A 14,066-nucleotide genomic window follows, 5' to 3' on the forward strand; every position below is an offset into this window, starting at 1 on the left:
TATACAACCTTTTTCAATCCAAATACATTACCTTCTGCCCCAGTTTGACTTGCTCTTTCACTGCCAGCTAAATCAACAAGATTCTGGGAGAAATATAAATATTGTGTGTTAAAACGAAGCACAAGTGAGCTAGAAAAATAAAAAAATTATGTTATTGGGTAAATTCATAGTAAAGCATTGGTAAACGTAATGTACTTAAAAAAGTATTCATATACTTGATTCTTAAAAAAAATATTTATGTTACGAAAACAATTCAGGGGTGACTAATCACCAGACACTACATGTTAAAAGCATCTCCAGGTTAAGTAGGGAAAATAAAAATGAGGACATTGTTTTTTTTTGTTGCATTTTAGTGCTTCTAATCTTCTGCAGGCTCTTTGTAGTCACTACCCATCTATGTGCATGCAGACAGATCGAGGTTGATAAAATAACTCTTGTACGTACTTTTGGAAACCTACTTGCCCTCAAGTCTGTGACTGGACAATGAAGTAGCAGTAGACACATTAGGTCATTTCCATCCCGTTCCAGTATGTTCTTTGCCCACATGTAGCAACTGATTTGTCTGTAGTAATAACCCTCACCTGCTAGCCTAAGTGTGGGTGGACAGTGTCTGATACCAAGTAAAGCCGTTTTTGAAAAATACAATTTTTTTGAAATGATTGCATTGATTAATGTGTTTTTTTAAAACACATTTATCTACAGTACCTAGAGTCCATCAGGAGAGGCTTAAAAGAAAGATACAGCAGGTCTCCCATATAGTCACCATCATATTAACCCCTTAGTGACCGAGGCCTTTTTTTGTACCCATGATATAATCCACATTATAGGCCTGAAAATTAATTCAACCCCCCAGACATTATATATTTTCTGAAAGGCCAAGACCCTGTACAATAAAATGTTGGCAGTTTAAAATTTTTATGTTACAATGTATTATCAAGTCCCAAAATGTAGTGAAAAAAATCCCTTAAATGCCCTAAAACACAATTACTTTGTTTATTAAAATATAAAAGATGATGTTACAATGAGTAAATAGATACCCAACATGCCCAGGTTAAAAGTTGTGTGTGTCCGTGATCTGCGACAAAATCCAGTACCCCAAAAACTCCATATATGACGCTTTAAAATGCCCCACAGGCCATCAGTTTAGAGATATGCATAAGTATTGGCTTTAGAACTATTGCTCTCACTCTGACATGCGCGGCGATACCAAACATGTGTAGCACGATCGTCGTTTTCATATGAAGGCGCACTTGACGCGTGTTTACGTGAAGACACACATGCTCATAGGGGCAGGGGACTTTACAAAATTTTTGTAAAATTATTTTTACATTTAATATTAATTTTAAAAACTGTTATTTACAGTTTACCGGCCCGGAGACAGCCGAGTCGCCTGATTGTTTACAATTGTTGGCTTGTTGACTATTGTCGGCTTTACAATAGAAGCAGAGTCCTGGGGTCTTAAGCCGCCAGGAGTCTGTTTAAATGGGCCCGGTGCCAGTGAGGTACTATGAATAGTACCTCACTAGTTACAAAGGGGTTAAAGTACAGGTAGCACAGAAATTATTCCAAGTATCTGCTTTAGATCAGCTAACCTGCATCATTAGCAGGTCAGAAATGACAATTTTAATACACTTTTTTTTTTAAGGTGTTCTTTTTTTCCCTTTGGATAGAGTGGAGAAGGATGTTAGGCCTTTACTGTTGTCTGTGCCCCCTTTAGGCAGATTTACCTTCTTTTTCCTGGTGACCGTAACAACTGAAAGTGAAGGAAAATACCACATTTTGGGCTGCCATCCGGACAGGACTAGATGGAAAAACTTCCAAAGAGGACACTACTTGTTACTTGTCTGGTAAAAGTCTGCCTCAAGAACAGAAAGTGAAGGGAAATCTATCTAAAAGGTGGCCATACACTTTACAACCATCACAAGACCTTAGTCTTGCGATGGTTGTAAAGCAATAAAAAAAAAAAATAATAAAAAAAAACATACGATCTGCCCATCTTGGACAGGCAGATCGTACTTGCGATCATTGCAAGCCTGTCCCGCTGAGGGGCGGGCTTCCGATGACCGCAATGCTGAAACGGGCAGTGTGCGCAAACAGGCCCGTTCGGCGTTTGTCTCCCGAACATGCTCATTAGACAAAAGACATACGACCGTACAGTAAAAACGGTTGCACGCCTTCCATACACTGAGATTATCGTACGATCGCGGGATTTTCCGCGATAATCGCAGTGTATGGGCACCTCAACAGAGCTCTGGATAGCTGTAAAATCTGACAGACTTTCTAACCTTCCCCAATTCTATCCCAAATAAAACAAATGGGTATAGACACACTTTAACCACATAGGCCTGATTCACACCTAGACGGCACAGCTTTTGCGCTTTAGAGACACTGTGGTTATGCGCGTTGTGCACATTTTGATGCGCGTTTTAAACATGCTGAAGACACGTTTTGACTGGCAGCTCAAAATATTGCGGGCAATGGAAGAAAGCACGTTTAAATGTGCAAAAACGCTCATGAAAATGTGCAACATACTTGTGCCACGCGTTTTGGGGCATTTCCAATGACGTCTATGGGGCAAAAACGTGCTTTTAAACTGCCCAAAGAAGTTCATGTACCTTTTTGGGGGTTTGGCGTTTTCCTGCTCAGGTGTGAACCAGGGCCATTGAAAATCATGGCATTTCTTGTGTTGGGCATTTAAAAGTGCTTTTCCATCTGCTCAAAAACGCCTAGGTGTTAACCAGGCCTTAAAAAGGAGAACTATGAGTTGATTGAAAATCACGCAGCCTCATAGTTCGAGCCGACGCGTGACAATGAGACTGTCACACGTCGGCTCTATTGATCGGGAAGTGAGCGAACACATAGATCATCTCACTTCTCGATCATCTACCTGCAGTTTTTGGATGTGCTGCGTGGACCTTCCATCTATTGCATGTGCTCTGGATCTCAGCCAGGCAAGGCTACAATAGTAGCAGCATTATAAGAAGTAAACATGTCCCAGATCCCCTGACGGCAGCAGATGTGTGTATTTATCTATATACACACTGACACTATATTGACAAAGTATTGGGCCGCCTGCCTTTACACATAGATGAACTTTAATGGCATCCTAGTCTTAGTCCGTAGGGTTCAATATTGAGTTGGTCCACCCTTTGCCGCTATAACAGCTTCAACTCTTCTGGGAAGGCTGTCCACAAGGTTTAGGAGTGTGTCCAATGATTTGGAGGGGTGTCCCAATACTTTTGACAATATAGTGTATATGGAAGATATAAGCCAACAATGTGTTTGGGGTTATAAAAATATTACTCATAAAAATGAAATCATATTTCATATCACAATACAAAACAATATTTAAAGAACTATGACACTTGGTGAAAACAAATGGCAAGGTTTAAACTAACTCACCAGGTGAGATACCATAACTGCTCCTTCACAGTTCTCTGAATTGCCAGGGTCATTGCTCTCTCGGCTTTCAACAATCTGTCAGAAGTGAGGAACAATTTTTTAGGCATGGTTTGAAAGTAAACTTTTATCAATTAACTATCTTACTGCTACTACTTTATCATTTAACCAATCTTGACATTTTAAAGCTCATCTCTGGGGAAAAAAACCCCAAAAACTTACCCTTACAGTGGGGTTAACTACTCAGAACCTGTGTAAAAGGTCTTTTACTTGCCCAATTCTGGCTCCCTTGGCAGTCGGCGCTCACCTCTCCCCTACACTCCGGTTGGTGGGCTGTCCCTCTGCATTCTCACGTATAATACAGGGCTAGGGTGGTTTCCCCCCCCCCCAGAGATGGACTTTAATCAATCATTTATACAGCGCCATATTATATTCCACGGCCTCAAAGTTCCATATTTCAAAGTATAAAAAAAAAAGATAAGGTAACAAAATAAAAGAATATCAAACTTACCATTCTAAAAATTGTATGAGACCGGCTACTGCGCTCATTCATTTTTGTCTCCCCATAATGTCTGTTTTCTGTAAAAGAATATGAAATTCTGAAGTTGGTGACTTCACATGTGCAGCATTTAGAGTCAGTTTTAATATATTTTGTACTATCCAACATGAATGACATTTTTAAAAGGATAGAGCAGTGAACCTGGATGCGACAAACTTCAGCAGAATAAATTTTTTTTCCTCACATAGCAGAAATTACCAATGGTTGTTTACCTGGAGTTCTGTTATAAAGTGTATGTATAGCCAACATTTTTCATTTTAGCTAGAGAAAAGGTTAACACCTGCTGCTTTTTCCCCCCAGTACAATTGGTGAGATTTTCATTCACATCCTGTCCTGGAGGAGCCACAGGAAGTAAGAGGAAATCTTTCCCCCAAGGTCTCATTCCTATGGGCATACAATCACTGCATATGCCTGCAACGATTTCAAACGGTCTAATTTATATATTCCATTTGCTCACATTAGATGCATTCAGTTGCAAGACTGCACATTCAAGGGCAGATCTGTTACTTTGAACCCGCCTTAACGCATGTACATTTAAACACCGTAGAATAACGTTTATTTATGCTTCCCAGGTCAATTTCTCTTTATTTAAATAAAACAAAAACAGCAGACTCATGTGAATGAAGGCTTATTGAGGGGAGGTCAGAAAAAAAACATTTCACTCATAACATTTCTCCTTCTTCTGGTGGCTGTCAACTCAAGATTTTGGATTTCCCTTGCTCCTCTGTGGCAACAGCTACTAGGAAGAAAATACAGTGAAGGGAATTTATTAAAACCGGAGCAGACAACCTGGTGACCATAAGCCCACAAGTGTGAGCTATCCGACAATGACCACCGTCTCCATGTTTCTCCGCTGTATATGCACTTCAGTACTGATTGTGTCTTGTACCCTATATGCTGTTAAAATTTAATAAAAACTTTGAAATGAAAACCGGAGCAGACTTAGTCTCGAGCAGCTGTGGATGGCAACCAATCAGTTTCTATCTTTAATTTTCAAATCTTAACGAGACAAACTGAAGACAGAAGCTGATTGGTTGCCATGCACAGCTGCTCCAGATTTTGTCTGCTCCAAAATTGATAAAATTCCCCTCACCAAGGAGGACACAGACCAACAAAAAAAAAACAAAAAACCTGACAGGGGTCCCAATCATTCCACATTCTAGGTAAAACTTAAAGAAAAGTTTTGGATATAGATTTGCATTAAAGTGAAAAGCAAGTCCATAGAAAGCATCTAAAATGGCTCAGGAATTATTTGAATGACAATTGCTGGATTCCAAGCAATTAAAATTCTTGTACTAGAAGTTAGATACATTTCTTACTTTCACCCTTTTTGATCCATTGCAGGACATGTTCAGGAGACATCACAAGTTCTTCAGTCAGGCCAGCAACATACACATTTCGCTGTAAATAAGAAAAAAATAAAAATAACCCACCTTTTTAGGCCGGTTTGAACAGATAATATAAAAAAAAAAAAAAAAAAAAAAAAAAAAAGGAAGATTTTTCACTCATCCCTTTTTTGCTGCATATGCCAGCCTATGACAAATCTGGTTACTTTGTGCCTACATAGATATATATGCACTGGCTCATTTACTGTAGGTCTTAAATTGATAGTACCATTCACAATGCTGCTCCTATACAAAAACTAATGAAAAGTCACAGTTTGAACATGTAAGCAATTGGGAGGAATAAATCATCAAGAATAAACCTGTAGACAAATATAATGAAGGGTTTTACGCTGAACATGCCACAATACAAAGAAAGAGGTTTGTGAATGATGACAAAACTGGTGAGCCAGTTTTGGCACCAGTAAATTGCTATCTGGGGAAAATAATTATACGGCAAAGTAAAGGACTAATGACAACAGGGACATGGAAAGGGTAATATGTAAATTTTTATATTGTCTGTGTGCCAAATCAGTCATTAAACACATTTTCTGTGTTGCACCGGTCACGCTAAATCACTTTAAAAGTTGTCCATGGTGCGTAGGAGTAATCAAGCACTTGCGCCAAGGTTATGCTAAAAATTGTTCTTAAATGTATCCCATTTTTACATTGGCAAGCATTAGGGATGTCCCGATACCGATGCTAGAATCGGAATCGCGCCCGTTACAGGGCATTTTGACAAGTACTTGTACAAATGCTCCGATGCCTAGCGCCGAAGCTTGCGCTATGTTTTTTTCTTTTTCTTACTTACCTCGCCGGGTGTCGCGTCACTGCTGCTCCGGTGGGCGGAGCTCCAGGCGGGGTCCTAATTTAGGTGGCCGGAAACTGCCAGATGACCCCGCTTGGAGCGCCACCCACCAGAGCAGCAGTGACACGACGCTCGGCGAGGTAAGTAAGGAAAAAAAACAACAACCCAGCAGCGGCGATTCAGCGCTGGTCCAGTGGGAGGAGCTACAGGTGGGATTCTAATTTAGCTGGCCGGCACCTCTGAGCCAGCTAAATTAGGACCCCACCTGGAGCTCCTCCCACAGGACCAGCGCTGACTCGTCGCTGCTCTCTCCGGCAGTGAGTGAGGGCAAGGGGGGGAGAGTTTAATTGTAAATGTATTCTCTGCAGTATATACGCTATATGTACTACATATAGAGTACACAGTGCTAATACAGTGCATTTACAATTATACTCTGCTAACATGAATGGATTAAATGATCTATATGTAGCCCTGTACTATGGATCATTTAACCCATTCATGTTAGCAGAGTATAATTGTAAATGTATTGTTGCAGGCACTCTATATGTACAAGTACTATATATGACATATAGCATGCACTGCAACAATACATTTACAATTATCCTCTGCTAATATGAATGGGTTAAATGATCCATGATCATTTAACCCATTCATGTTAGCAGTGCAGAATTGTATATCTATATATATATATATACATATTCAGCACAAATGTCCTGTACATTGCAGCATTAGATTTACAATGATCCCCTGCTAACATGAATGGGTTAAATGATCCATAGTACAACTACATGTTATGTACCATTATGTACTATTGATCATGATTTAACCTATTCATGTTAGCAGGGCAGAATTGTAATTCTATTACTGCAGTGTACGGGACATATGTACTGCAGATCATGATTTAACCCATTCATGTTAGCAGGGCAGAATTGTGAGCGCCTCCCACACGCTGAGCACCGAGACGCGATGCAGCGATCCTGACCAGCGACGACTACGAGAGGCAACAAGGATCGGAGTGAAACTGAGTGAGGAAAGCTGGGACAGGGCTGGCTGTAAATCTATTGCTATAGTGTACTGGACATGTGTAATGTATATGTAGTACATATATACAGCACACACCTCCACTACACTCCAACAGTAAAGTTACAATTCTCTGCTGCTAACATTAATAGGTTCAATCATGATCCATAGTACAGAACATGTAGTTGTACTATGGATCATTTAGTCACCTGTCCCTTTAAGGAAAAGTATCGTTAATTGGTATCGGCAAGTACTTGTACTTGGGCCTGAAAAAGTGGCATCGGGACATCCCTAGCAAGCATATTATAGTAAGAAGGGGTAGGGAGCAAGGAGCAGCACTGCAAGATGGAGAAGAGGTGCAGTGTGTGTATGGATGAACAGTGAACGACTGAATTACTGAATCTGCAAGTACAGAAATTCCCTGATCTGCCGGAAATCTAGTGTGCGCTAAACTTTGTTTGGACTGAAACCCAAGAAATATTAGCTGCCTGCTAGACAACATAATTCTGCCTATCCCACATGCCTCTCATTCCCTCATCACACGCCTACGTTGGTTTTTTTTTTTTTACCAAACTAAACAAAACAGTGTTAATGCCTTAGCCCCCCAAAGACCCTGCCCATACAGTGCATGGGGAAAAAAAGCTTTTGAGAGATTTAGTTAGAGGCACAATATTACAAATAGGAACAGAGATCACAGCAGCTGAACTGCAAGCCTTTTACAAACCTAGGGATGTCACAGGGAGCAATAAAAGCTGTTTCTTAATACTGGGATATGCTCTGGAAGGGGAGAGCGAGGTTTGGGGGTAATGCCTAGTCAAACACTTTAAAGAATTACCAAGAAACTGATGAAAATAAACCAGATTTAACTTACATTAATATCCTCACGGACTTCCAAAGGCTTCTTTTTTCTGCTATCACACAGGAGGTCTGTGACGGTTTCATTATAGATTTCCATATATGAAACTCGTAATAAGAATTCTCTGTTTGGTATCTAAAAGGATAGATGCAAACAATAATAGAATATACAACAGTATTTTCCCATAAAATGTTCAGATTACAGAGAATTTTCAGATAAAATTTGCATATACTACAAATGAATAACAATTCTATGCATTTGTAATAGCAGTTTAAATTGGGAGAACTATATTACAGTAGAGTAGAAAGATAAAATGTTAAAACATATAGCCATACTTTAAAACATTAACCCAGGACAATAAAAAATACAAATATATAGATGGCAAAGAAAGAATTAACCTTCATTATCCTCGAGAGTAATGGGGGTTATATAGAAATGACATTAGTTTGAACATTTTGTCTACATACTCCCAGCTTTTCTCAGATAACATAATGGGTAACTGTCTGAGATATGGGACATTGTATGGCTGGCAAAGAATTCAAAATGTGTCTAAACATATAAATCACATTCACAAACTTTTGCCAAGATACATACCTCCTGAATGATTCTAAACACTTCCTTAACTGCTTGGGGTATAATTCCCAGGGTATTTGGAGTTCCCATCATTGTATATGTTTTGCCTGAAGAAGTCTGCCCATAAGCAAATATAGTTCCTGCAAAAAAACATATATGACTTGAGTATCCACAGATCAACAACATAGTTGGGCTTTTCTATACTACATAAAAATAAAAAAATCACCATTATATCCATGTAGAGCTGAGCGGATAATCGGAACTGCTACTTCTTGATAAACTTGAGATGTTGTTTCAAGCGAATTAAAAACACGATCTACAAAAGAGCACAGAATCTTCCTAAGTTAGTATATTATCATTCGCTTAGGAGAACATAAACATGAATGCACATCAGTCAACCCATCTAGTAGGGATGCACCAATAATGTTTTTTCGGTATCGAGTAACCAAATGTATATTTCGGTACTCGCCAATAACGCTACTGCCGCTAGCATGGAGCCAGCTTCCCGGACAATCAGGAAGCTGGGCGGCATGTCATTATCCACCTCCGGCTTCCCAATTGGCTGGGAAGCTGGCTCCATATTCCCTTGTGGCACTGCCGGTCAGAGGAAAGGTATAGGAGCATTTGGGTGAGTACAAGTACAGCTATTCCTCACTTAACGTCCGGGTTCCGTTCCTACGACTAGGTTGTTAAACAAATTGGTCGTTAAGTGAGGAACTGTATACATTACTGTACTAGTACAGTACTGTTGGAGATGTACAGCACTGTACAGTGTACTGTATATCTAAATACAGTACTTACCCGAGAATAGTAGCGGTGAACAGAGCACAGCACTGTATGCAAGATGCCGCAGCCACGTTCCCACATGTACTGTTGGAGAGCTGGTCGTAAGTGCGAGCAGTCGCTAAACAGGTAGGTCATTAAGTGAGGAATAGCTATACTCGGTATCGGCACTGATTTTATCTAGTCACTCGACACCCAAGCTACATCCCTTTGGTTAAGAAAACATTATTTTACTTAAACAATTAAAAACCTGCCGAAAACTTACCAAAATGAAAAGATCTTGTGCCATCAATCTGAGATACAGTAGAGTTTTCAGCTTTCCAAATTAAATTCACTTGATCCCCCTGTTCTCTAGAGTTTAGAAAGAAACAGCATTCCGTTAGTTAGGCTTTTTATTTTTAAATCTGCATTTTTCGTCAGTACAAAGTATTACAATGGGGAAAAAATACTCCTGCACTTTTTTAAATTACTGAATTATAGACAGGAAAAAAAAAAAATCAAATTGAGATTTGTGCCCTTAAAAAGACGTATTGCATGCTCATTCAGGCAAAAATGACACTTGAATGCCCATCCTCAATTCACTAAAAACAAACTTTCGCTGCCCACCACCACTCCATCAGAGCTTGGAGTCAAACCCAGTAAGAGCTGCTCACCAGAGCTTACGCAGTCCACCTCCTTAGTGTGTGTTTGAGCTTGGCGACTGGACGTTCAAGCCTGAGCACTGCCATCCTGGAAAGATGCTCCCATATCTGGAAGCACAGGGTATGTACTATGTAATGAAGGGGGCGGAAGCACTATAAAAAGGCAATTATACGCAAATTGGAGACGAGTGACTGTTGCTTTATATAGGGAGTACCCATGTTTTTGGCTATGAATATACATGTAACTTGAATGCAATGCCATTCAACTCTATGGAAGATGGGCTTTCTGGAAAACATACCCAAGCTTTTTTTCCCACACTACAGTAACATTCTTAGATGTAAATTGTATCTTACTGCAAATAATTGATTATGAGTCAGAGCTAGAACATCTAAATATTGAAAAAAGGTAGTACCAGTTATCCACTAACCAATATTGCTAAACAAATAACCAAGACTGCTAAACAAAATACTCAAAAATATGTTGCATTGCACACAGGCAAATGAGATCACAAAACCAATAGGAAAAATTGTATGAAGCTACAGGGTCAGCAGTCAGGCATAGGCATTAATAAACCATGGGTATTGGTTCTTTAACAGCAATGAATTTGCGGCATATGCAAAATTTGACAAATGTTTCTGCATGCTCGGAGACCAGCATTACATGCTTTCACACACACCAAATTTCTATTAGGTTAATATTTTTTCCATCAAACCAATAAACCACCAAGCAGGTGCCAAGAAGTCCCTGCATCTACCCTTATCTACCTTCTAGAATGTCCCAAAAGCCATGAATGCTCAGTCTGTCATAGCTGCTTCTAATTCCGACTCAGAGCTCAGCCATTTACTAACAGAGGCGGGCACTGCAGGATTGCTGGCTGGCCAGAATGCCAATCTGTGCCGCATTTACATGGGCTTAGGGGTGCATGAGGAGACAAAAGACATGGAGGCAACAGGGGGCCCAGTTATAAAGCAGTGGGATGGACTTATGTTGCTTAAAAAAACAATAAAACAAACAAGTTGCACATCTATAAAGCGCAGTGATGTGCTTTACAAATATACATTGAAATAAAAAAAAGAGCCTGGTCATCTGATCTGTCAAAGTCATGTGTCTGGCCTTTCCTCCAATAACACATTTTTCCCCTGCAGCATTAGTGTATGTACATTTCAAGAATGAGTGGTGCATTTATTAGTGATGCACCGATATATACAGAAAATTGCACTTTTGGCATAATGTCGAAAGTGCCATTTTCTGGCCGATACAGCGGCGCATTCGTGTATTCTCTCCTCCACACTGGGCGCTGCTCTGTGTCCCAGCGGGGAGGAGAGAAACTGTGACAGGTGGGCGAGCGCTGCGGGAGGAGAGTGCTGTGAGCGGCCAGCGTCTCTCCTCCCACACCGCTCAGCCTCCTATCACAGATCGGCAGAGACAGCCAGCGCTGTGCTCCGCTCGCCCAGCATCCTGTGACAGCGTGTCAGGATGGAGAGCAATCGATAATACGAAATCACCTGCACTCCATATAGCATACAGACCTTGGATGAGAGGTTGGTGTTTGAAGTGACAACACGGATGGCGCAGTGTCAGGTACAGTCCATAATGGAAGTCACCAAAACAAAACACTAGGTCGCCCACGAAGGGACTCAGCGTTGCCCCCGAAACGTTTGCTGTTTGACACATGTGACGATTTAACAAAGTGCTTTACTTCTTGCACAAATCATCGAGTGCTGGTGACTTCTATTAAGGATGGAGAGCAAGGTACAAACACTCAGTGATCGCTGAGTGTTTGTAAATAATTGAGAACATGGTATGGTTACTATATCCTCAATTATGAATGAATTGGAAGTGATCTACATCACCTCCTGTTCATTCATGATTGTGGTTATAGTAAACACACCATGCCCTCATGTTATGAATGAACAGGAGCACTCAGTATTGAGAATTCCTGTTCATTGATAACAGGGGGTGCAGAAAAAGATTGAGGACTCGGTTCTCAATCTCTTTTTCTATTTTAAAGGGAAATATCAGGAGTCTGTTTAAACCCCCAATATTTCCCCGAAGCCCCTAAAAGTAAAAAATAAAAATATTTAATTTTAAAAAAATTAATAAAAAAAAATGTAAAAAAGTGTATAAAAAAATAAAATATTTGAAAAATGTACAATAAAAAAACATTTTTTGTTTCGGCCTGACTTTTATTTCGGTTTTGAAATTCTCATTTCGGTGCACCTCTAGTATTTATCTGTGGACCGTGTCAGAAATCGTGAACTGAAAATTTCCTTACAATCTACCACTGCAAAAAAAAAAAGCATATTTTGCCGCCACATTTTTGTTCTTTGGTTGAGATGCACTTTTAAGCAGAGAGAACTCAGAGGGACACCACAGCCTGCATTTTATGAATGGAACATAAAAAGCAGGTCACTCTGCAATCAGACACTTCCAAGTGTGTCTGAAACTGTGGGCTTCTATTACTGCTGACAGAAGCTGGCTAGAGATGCGACAGGCTCTCTTTAGAAACTAAACCTAGCCATACTCCAGTAGAATATCATTCAAAAAAGTTTGTTTTAATAGTTAATTGGGGTCAAATTGATCGTTTTGGACCAAAGCAACAAAAAAGAAGGAATAGGATGGAGGTTTTTTTTCTTGAACGATACAAAATTGCATGTTAAAGAACTCTGTGCAAACCTTTTATTTACCTGGTCTAAGGTCCCATAAATCACATTTTATACACTGCGTATAGATGTGTAGAGGCTGCGGATTATTCCAATGCTTCAACAAAGGAGAGGGGAACAAGGGAGTACTGTGACAGTTGGCTCAGAGTTTCGGGTGAGTATAACCTTATTATTTTAGCAGCTAGACAAAAACAAGCACTTAAAAAAGGAGAACTTTGAGGTGAGTGATTTTCACTCACTTCATAGTTCGAGCCGACGTGTGACAATGAAGGCCGTGACACACTGCACGCGAAGCCGTGCAGAGCGAAGCAAAGCTCTCCGGCACGGAGCTTTGCGTGCAGTGTGTGAGCTGAGTGCAGTCAGATGAGTGACAGCACCTTCAGCCAATCGGCTCGTCTGTAACAACCTGCCAGCTGTCGCATCCCGTCGCGCCGGTTTATACGCGCGAGCCAATTGGCTGAAGTTGAAATTGTTCATCTCGGCACGCTCAGCTCTGCGAGCTCTCGCCAGCTGAGGTGCCGAGAAGAAAGTGACATGACACACTGCTCGCAAAGGCAGCGCGCCACTTCGCCTGCAGTGTGTCACGGCCTTAAAACTGTCACACGCCGGTTCAATATATCGGGAAGTGTGCGAACACATACCGTCAATCGCTCACTTCTCGATCTCGAACACTTACCCCATAGTTCTCCTTTAAACCTTGCAGTAAGGGGTTGCCCCACTGCCAGGGTTAAGAAAAGTTTTGCCCAGAGTTCTGTCAGAGACTTTTTTTTAAATTGCGGTGTAGATTTCTGACATGGGACAAAGAGCCTGGGAAAACATGCAAGGAGGAGGCAGATAAGAACTACTAACTATTAGTTAGAAATGTATCTAGGTAGCCAAGTTTATTAAGGGGGGGGGGCTTGCGCTCTTCTGGTGTGTGAGAAGTAAAGGACCTTGTCTTGTACCCGGTATAGCCATCAGTCTTATAGACATCGCTGAGCAATAAGCAGACACTATGGTGCCTTGAGGTCACACAATGTGAAAATAGCACGCAATAATAGTCCCCCTATAATACTGCGCTGTCATTATTACCTCTGTATAGTCGGGCGAACCCTTAAACAGACTTTCACCGCGTCTTCCTCGGCCGCCATCTCCCTGCCTTCTTTTCTTCCTCCTCTTCTGTGTCAACTGCGGGCGGCTGCCAGATGACTCGATTTGAATTTCCCTCTCTTCGTCCGTGAGTGGTTCATTTGCGTGTGACGTCACCACGCTCTCCCAGCCTGCCGGAAGGAACCATTTGCCAGCCAAAAAAAGACGGGCTTTGGAGAGGTAAAGTCACCCGGTATATAGTATTCTGCTAAAAAAAATAATAATATTTAATTCCCTTAGACTTAACGGATCG

General features: G+C 40.8%; 1 protein-coding gene across 1 annotated transcript in view; it reads right to left on the reverse strand.

The window, feature by feature from the left end:
* The window catches only part of CENPE (centromere protein E), an 86,051-nt gene extending 72,236 nt beyond the window's left edge, over nucleotides 1–13,815 (reverse strand). The window contains exons 1-9 of the mRNA XM_018558978.1: nucleotides 13,757–13,815; nucleotides 9,646–9,731; nucleotides 8,824–8,913; nucleotides 8,619–8,737; nucleotides 8,040–8,159; nucleotides 5,278–5,359; nucleotides 3,911–3,978; nucleotides 3,403–3,477; nucleotides 32–83 (exon numbers count right to left, since the gene is read on the reverse strand). Coding sequence (XP_018414480.1) covers nucleotides 32–83; nucleotides 3,403–3,477; nucleotides 3,911–3,978; nucleotides 5,278–5,359; nucleotides 8,040–8,159; nucleotides 8,619–8,737; nucleotides 8,824–8,913; nucleotides 9,646–9,731; nucleotides 13,757–13,815 — 751 coding nt within the window. The remainder of the gene's footprint in view (nucleotides 1–31; nucleotides 84–3,402; nucleotides 3,478–3,910; nucleotides 3,979–5,277; nucleotides 5,360–8,039; nucleotides 8,160–8,618; nucleotides 8,738–8,823; nucleotides 8,914–9,645; nucleotides 9,732–13,756) is intronic.
* Nucleotides 13,816–14,066: the final 251 nt, after the last annotated feature.

The sequence above is a fragment of the Nanorana parkeri genome, unplaced genomic scaffold, assembly GCF_000935625.1.
Source record: "Nanorana parkeri isolate BGI_ZX_2015 unplaced genomic scaffold, ASM93562v1 scaffold372, whole genome shotgun sequence".
NCBI lineage: Eukaryota > Metazoa > Chordata > Amphibia > Anura > Dicroglossidae > Nanorana > Nanorana parkeri.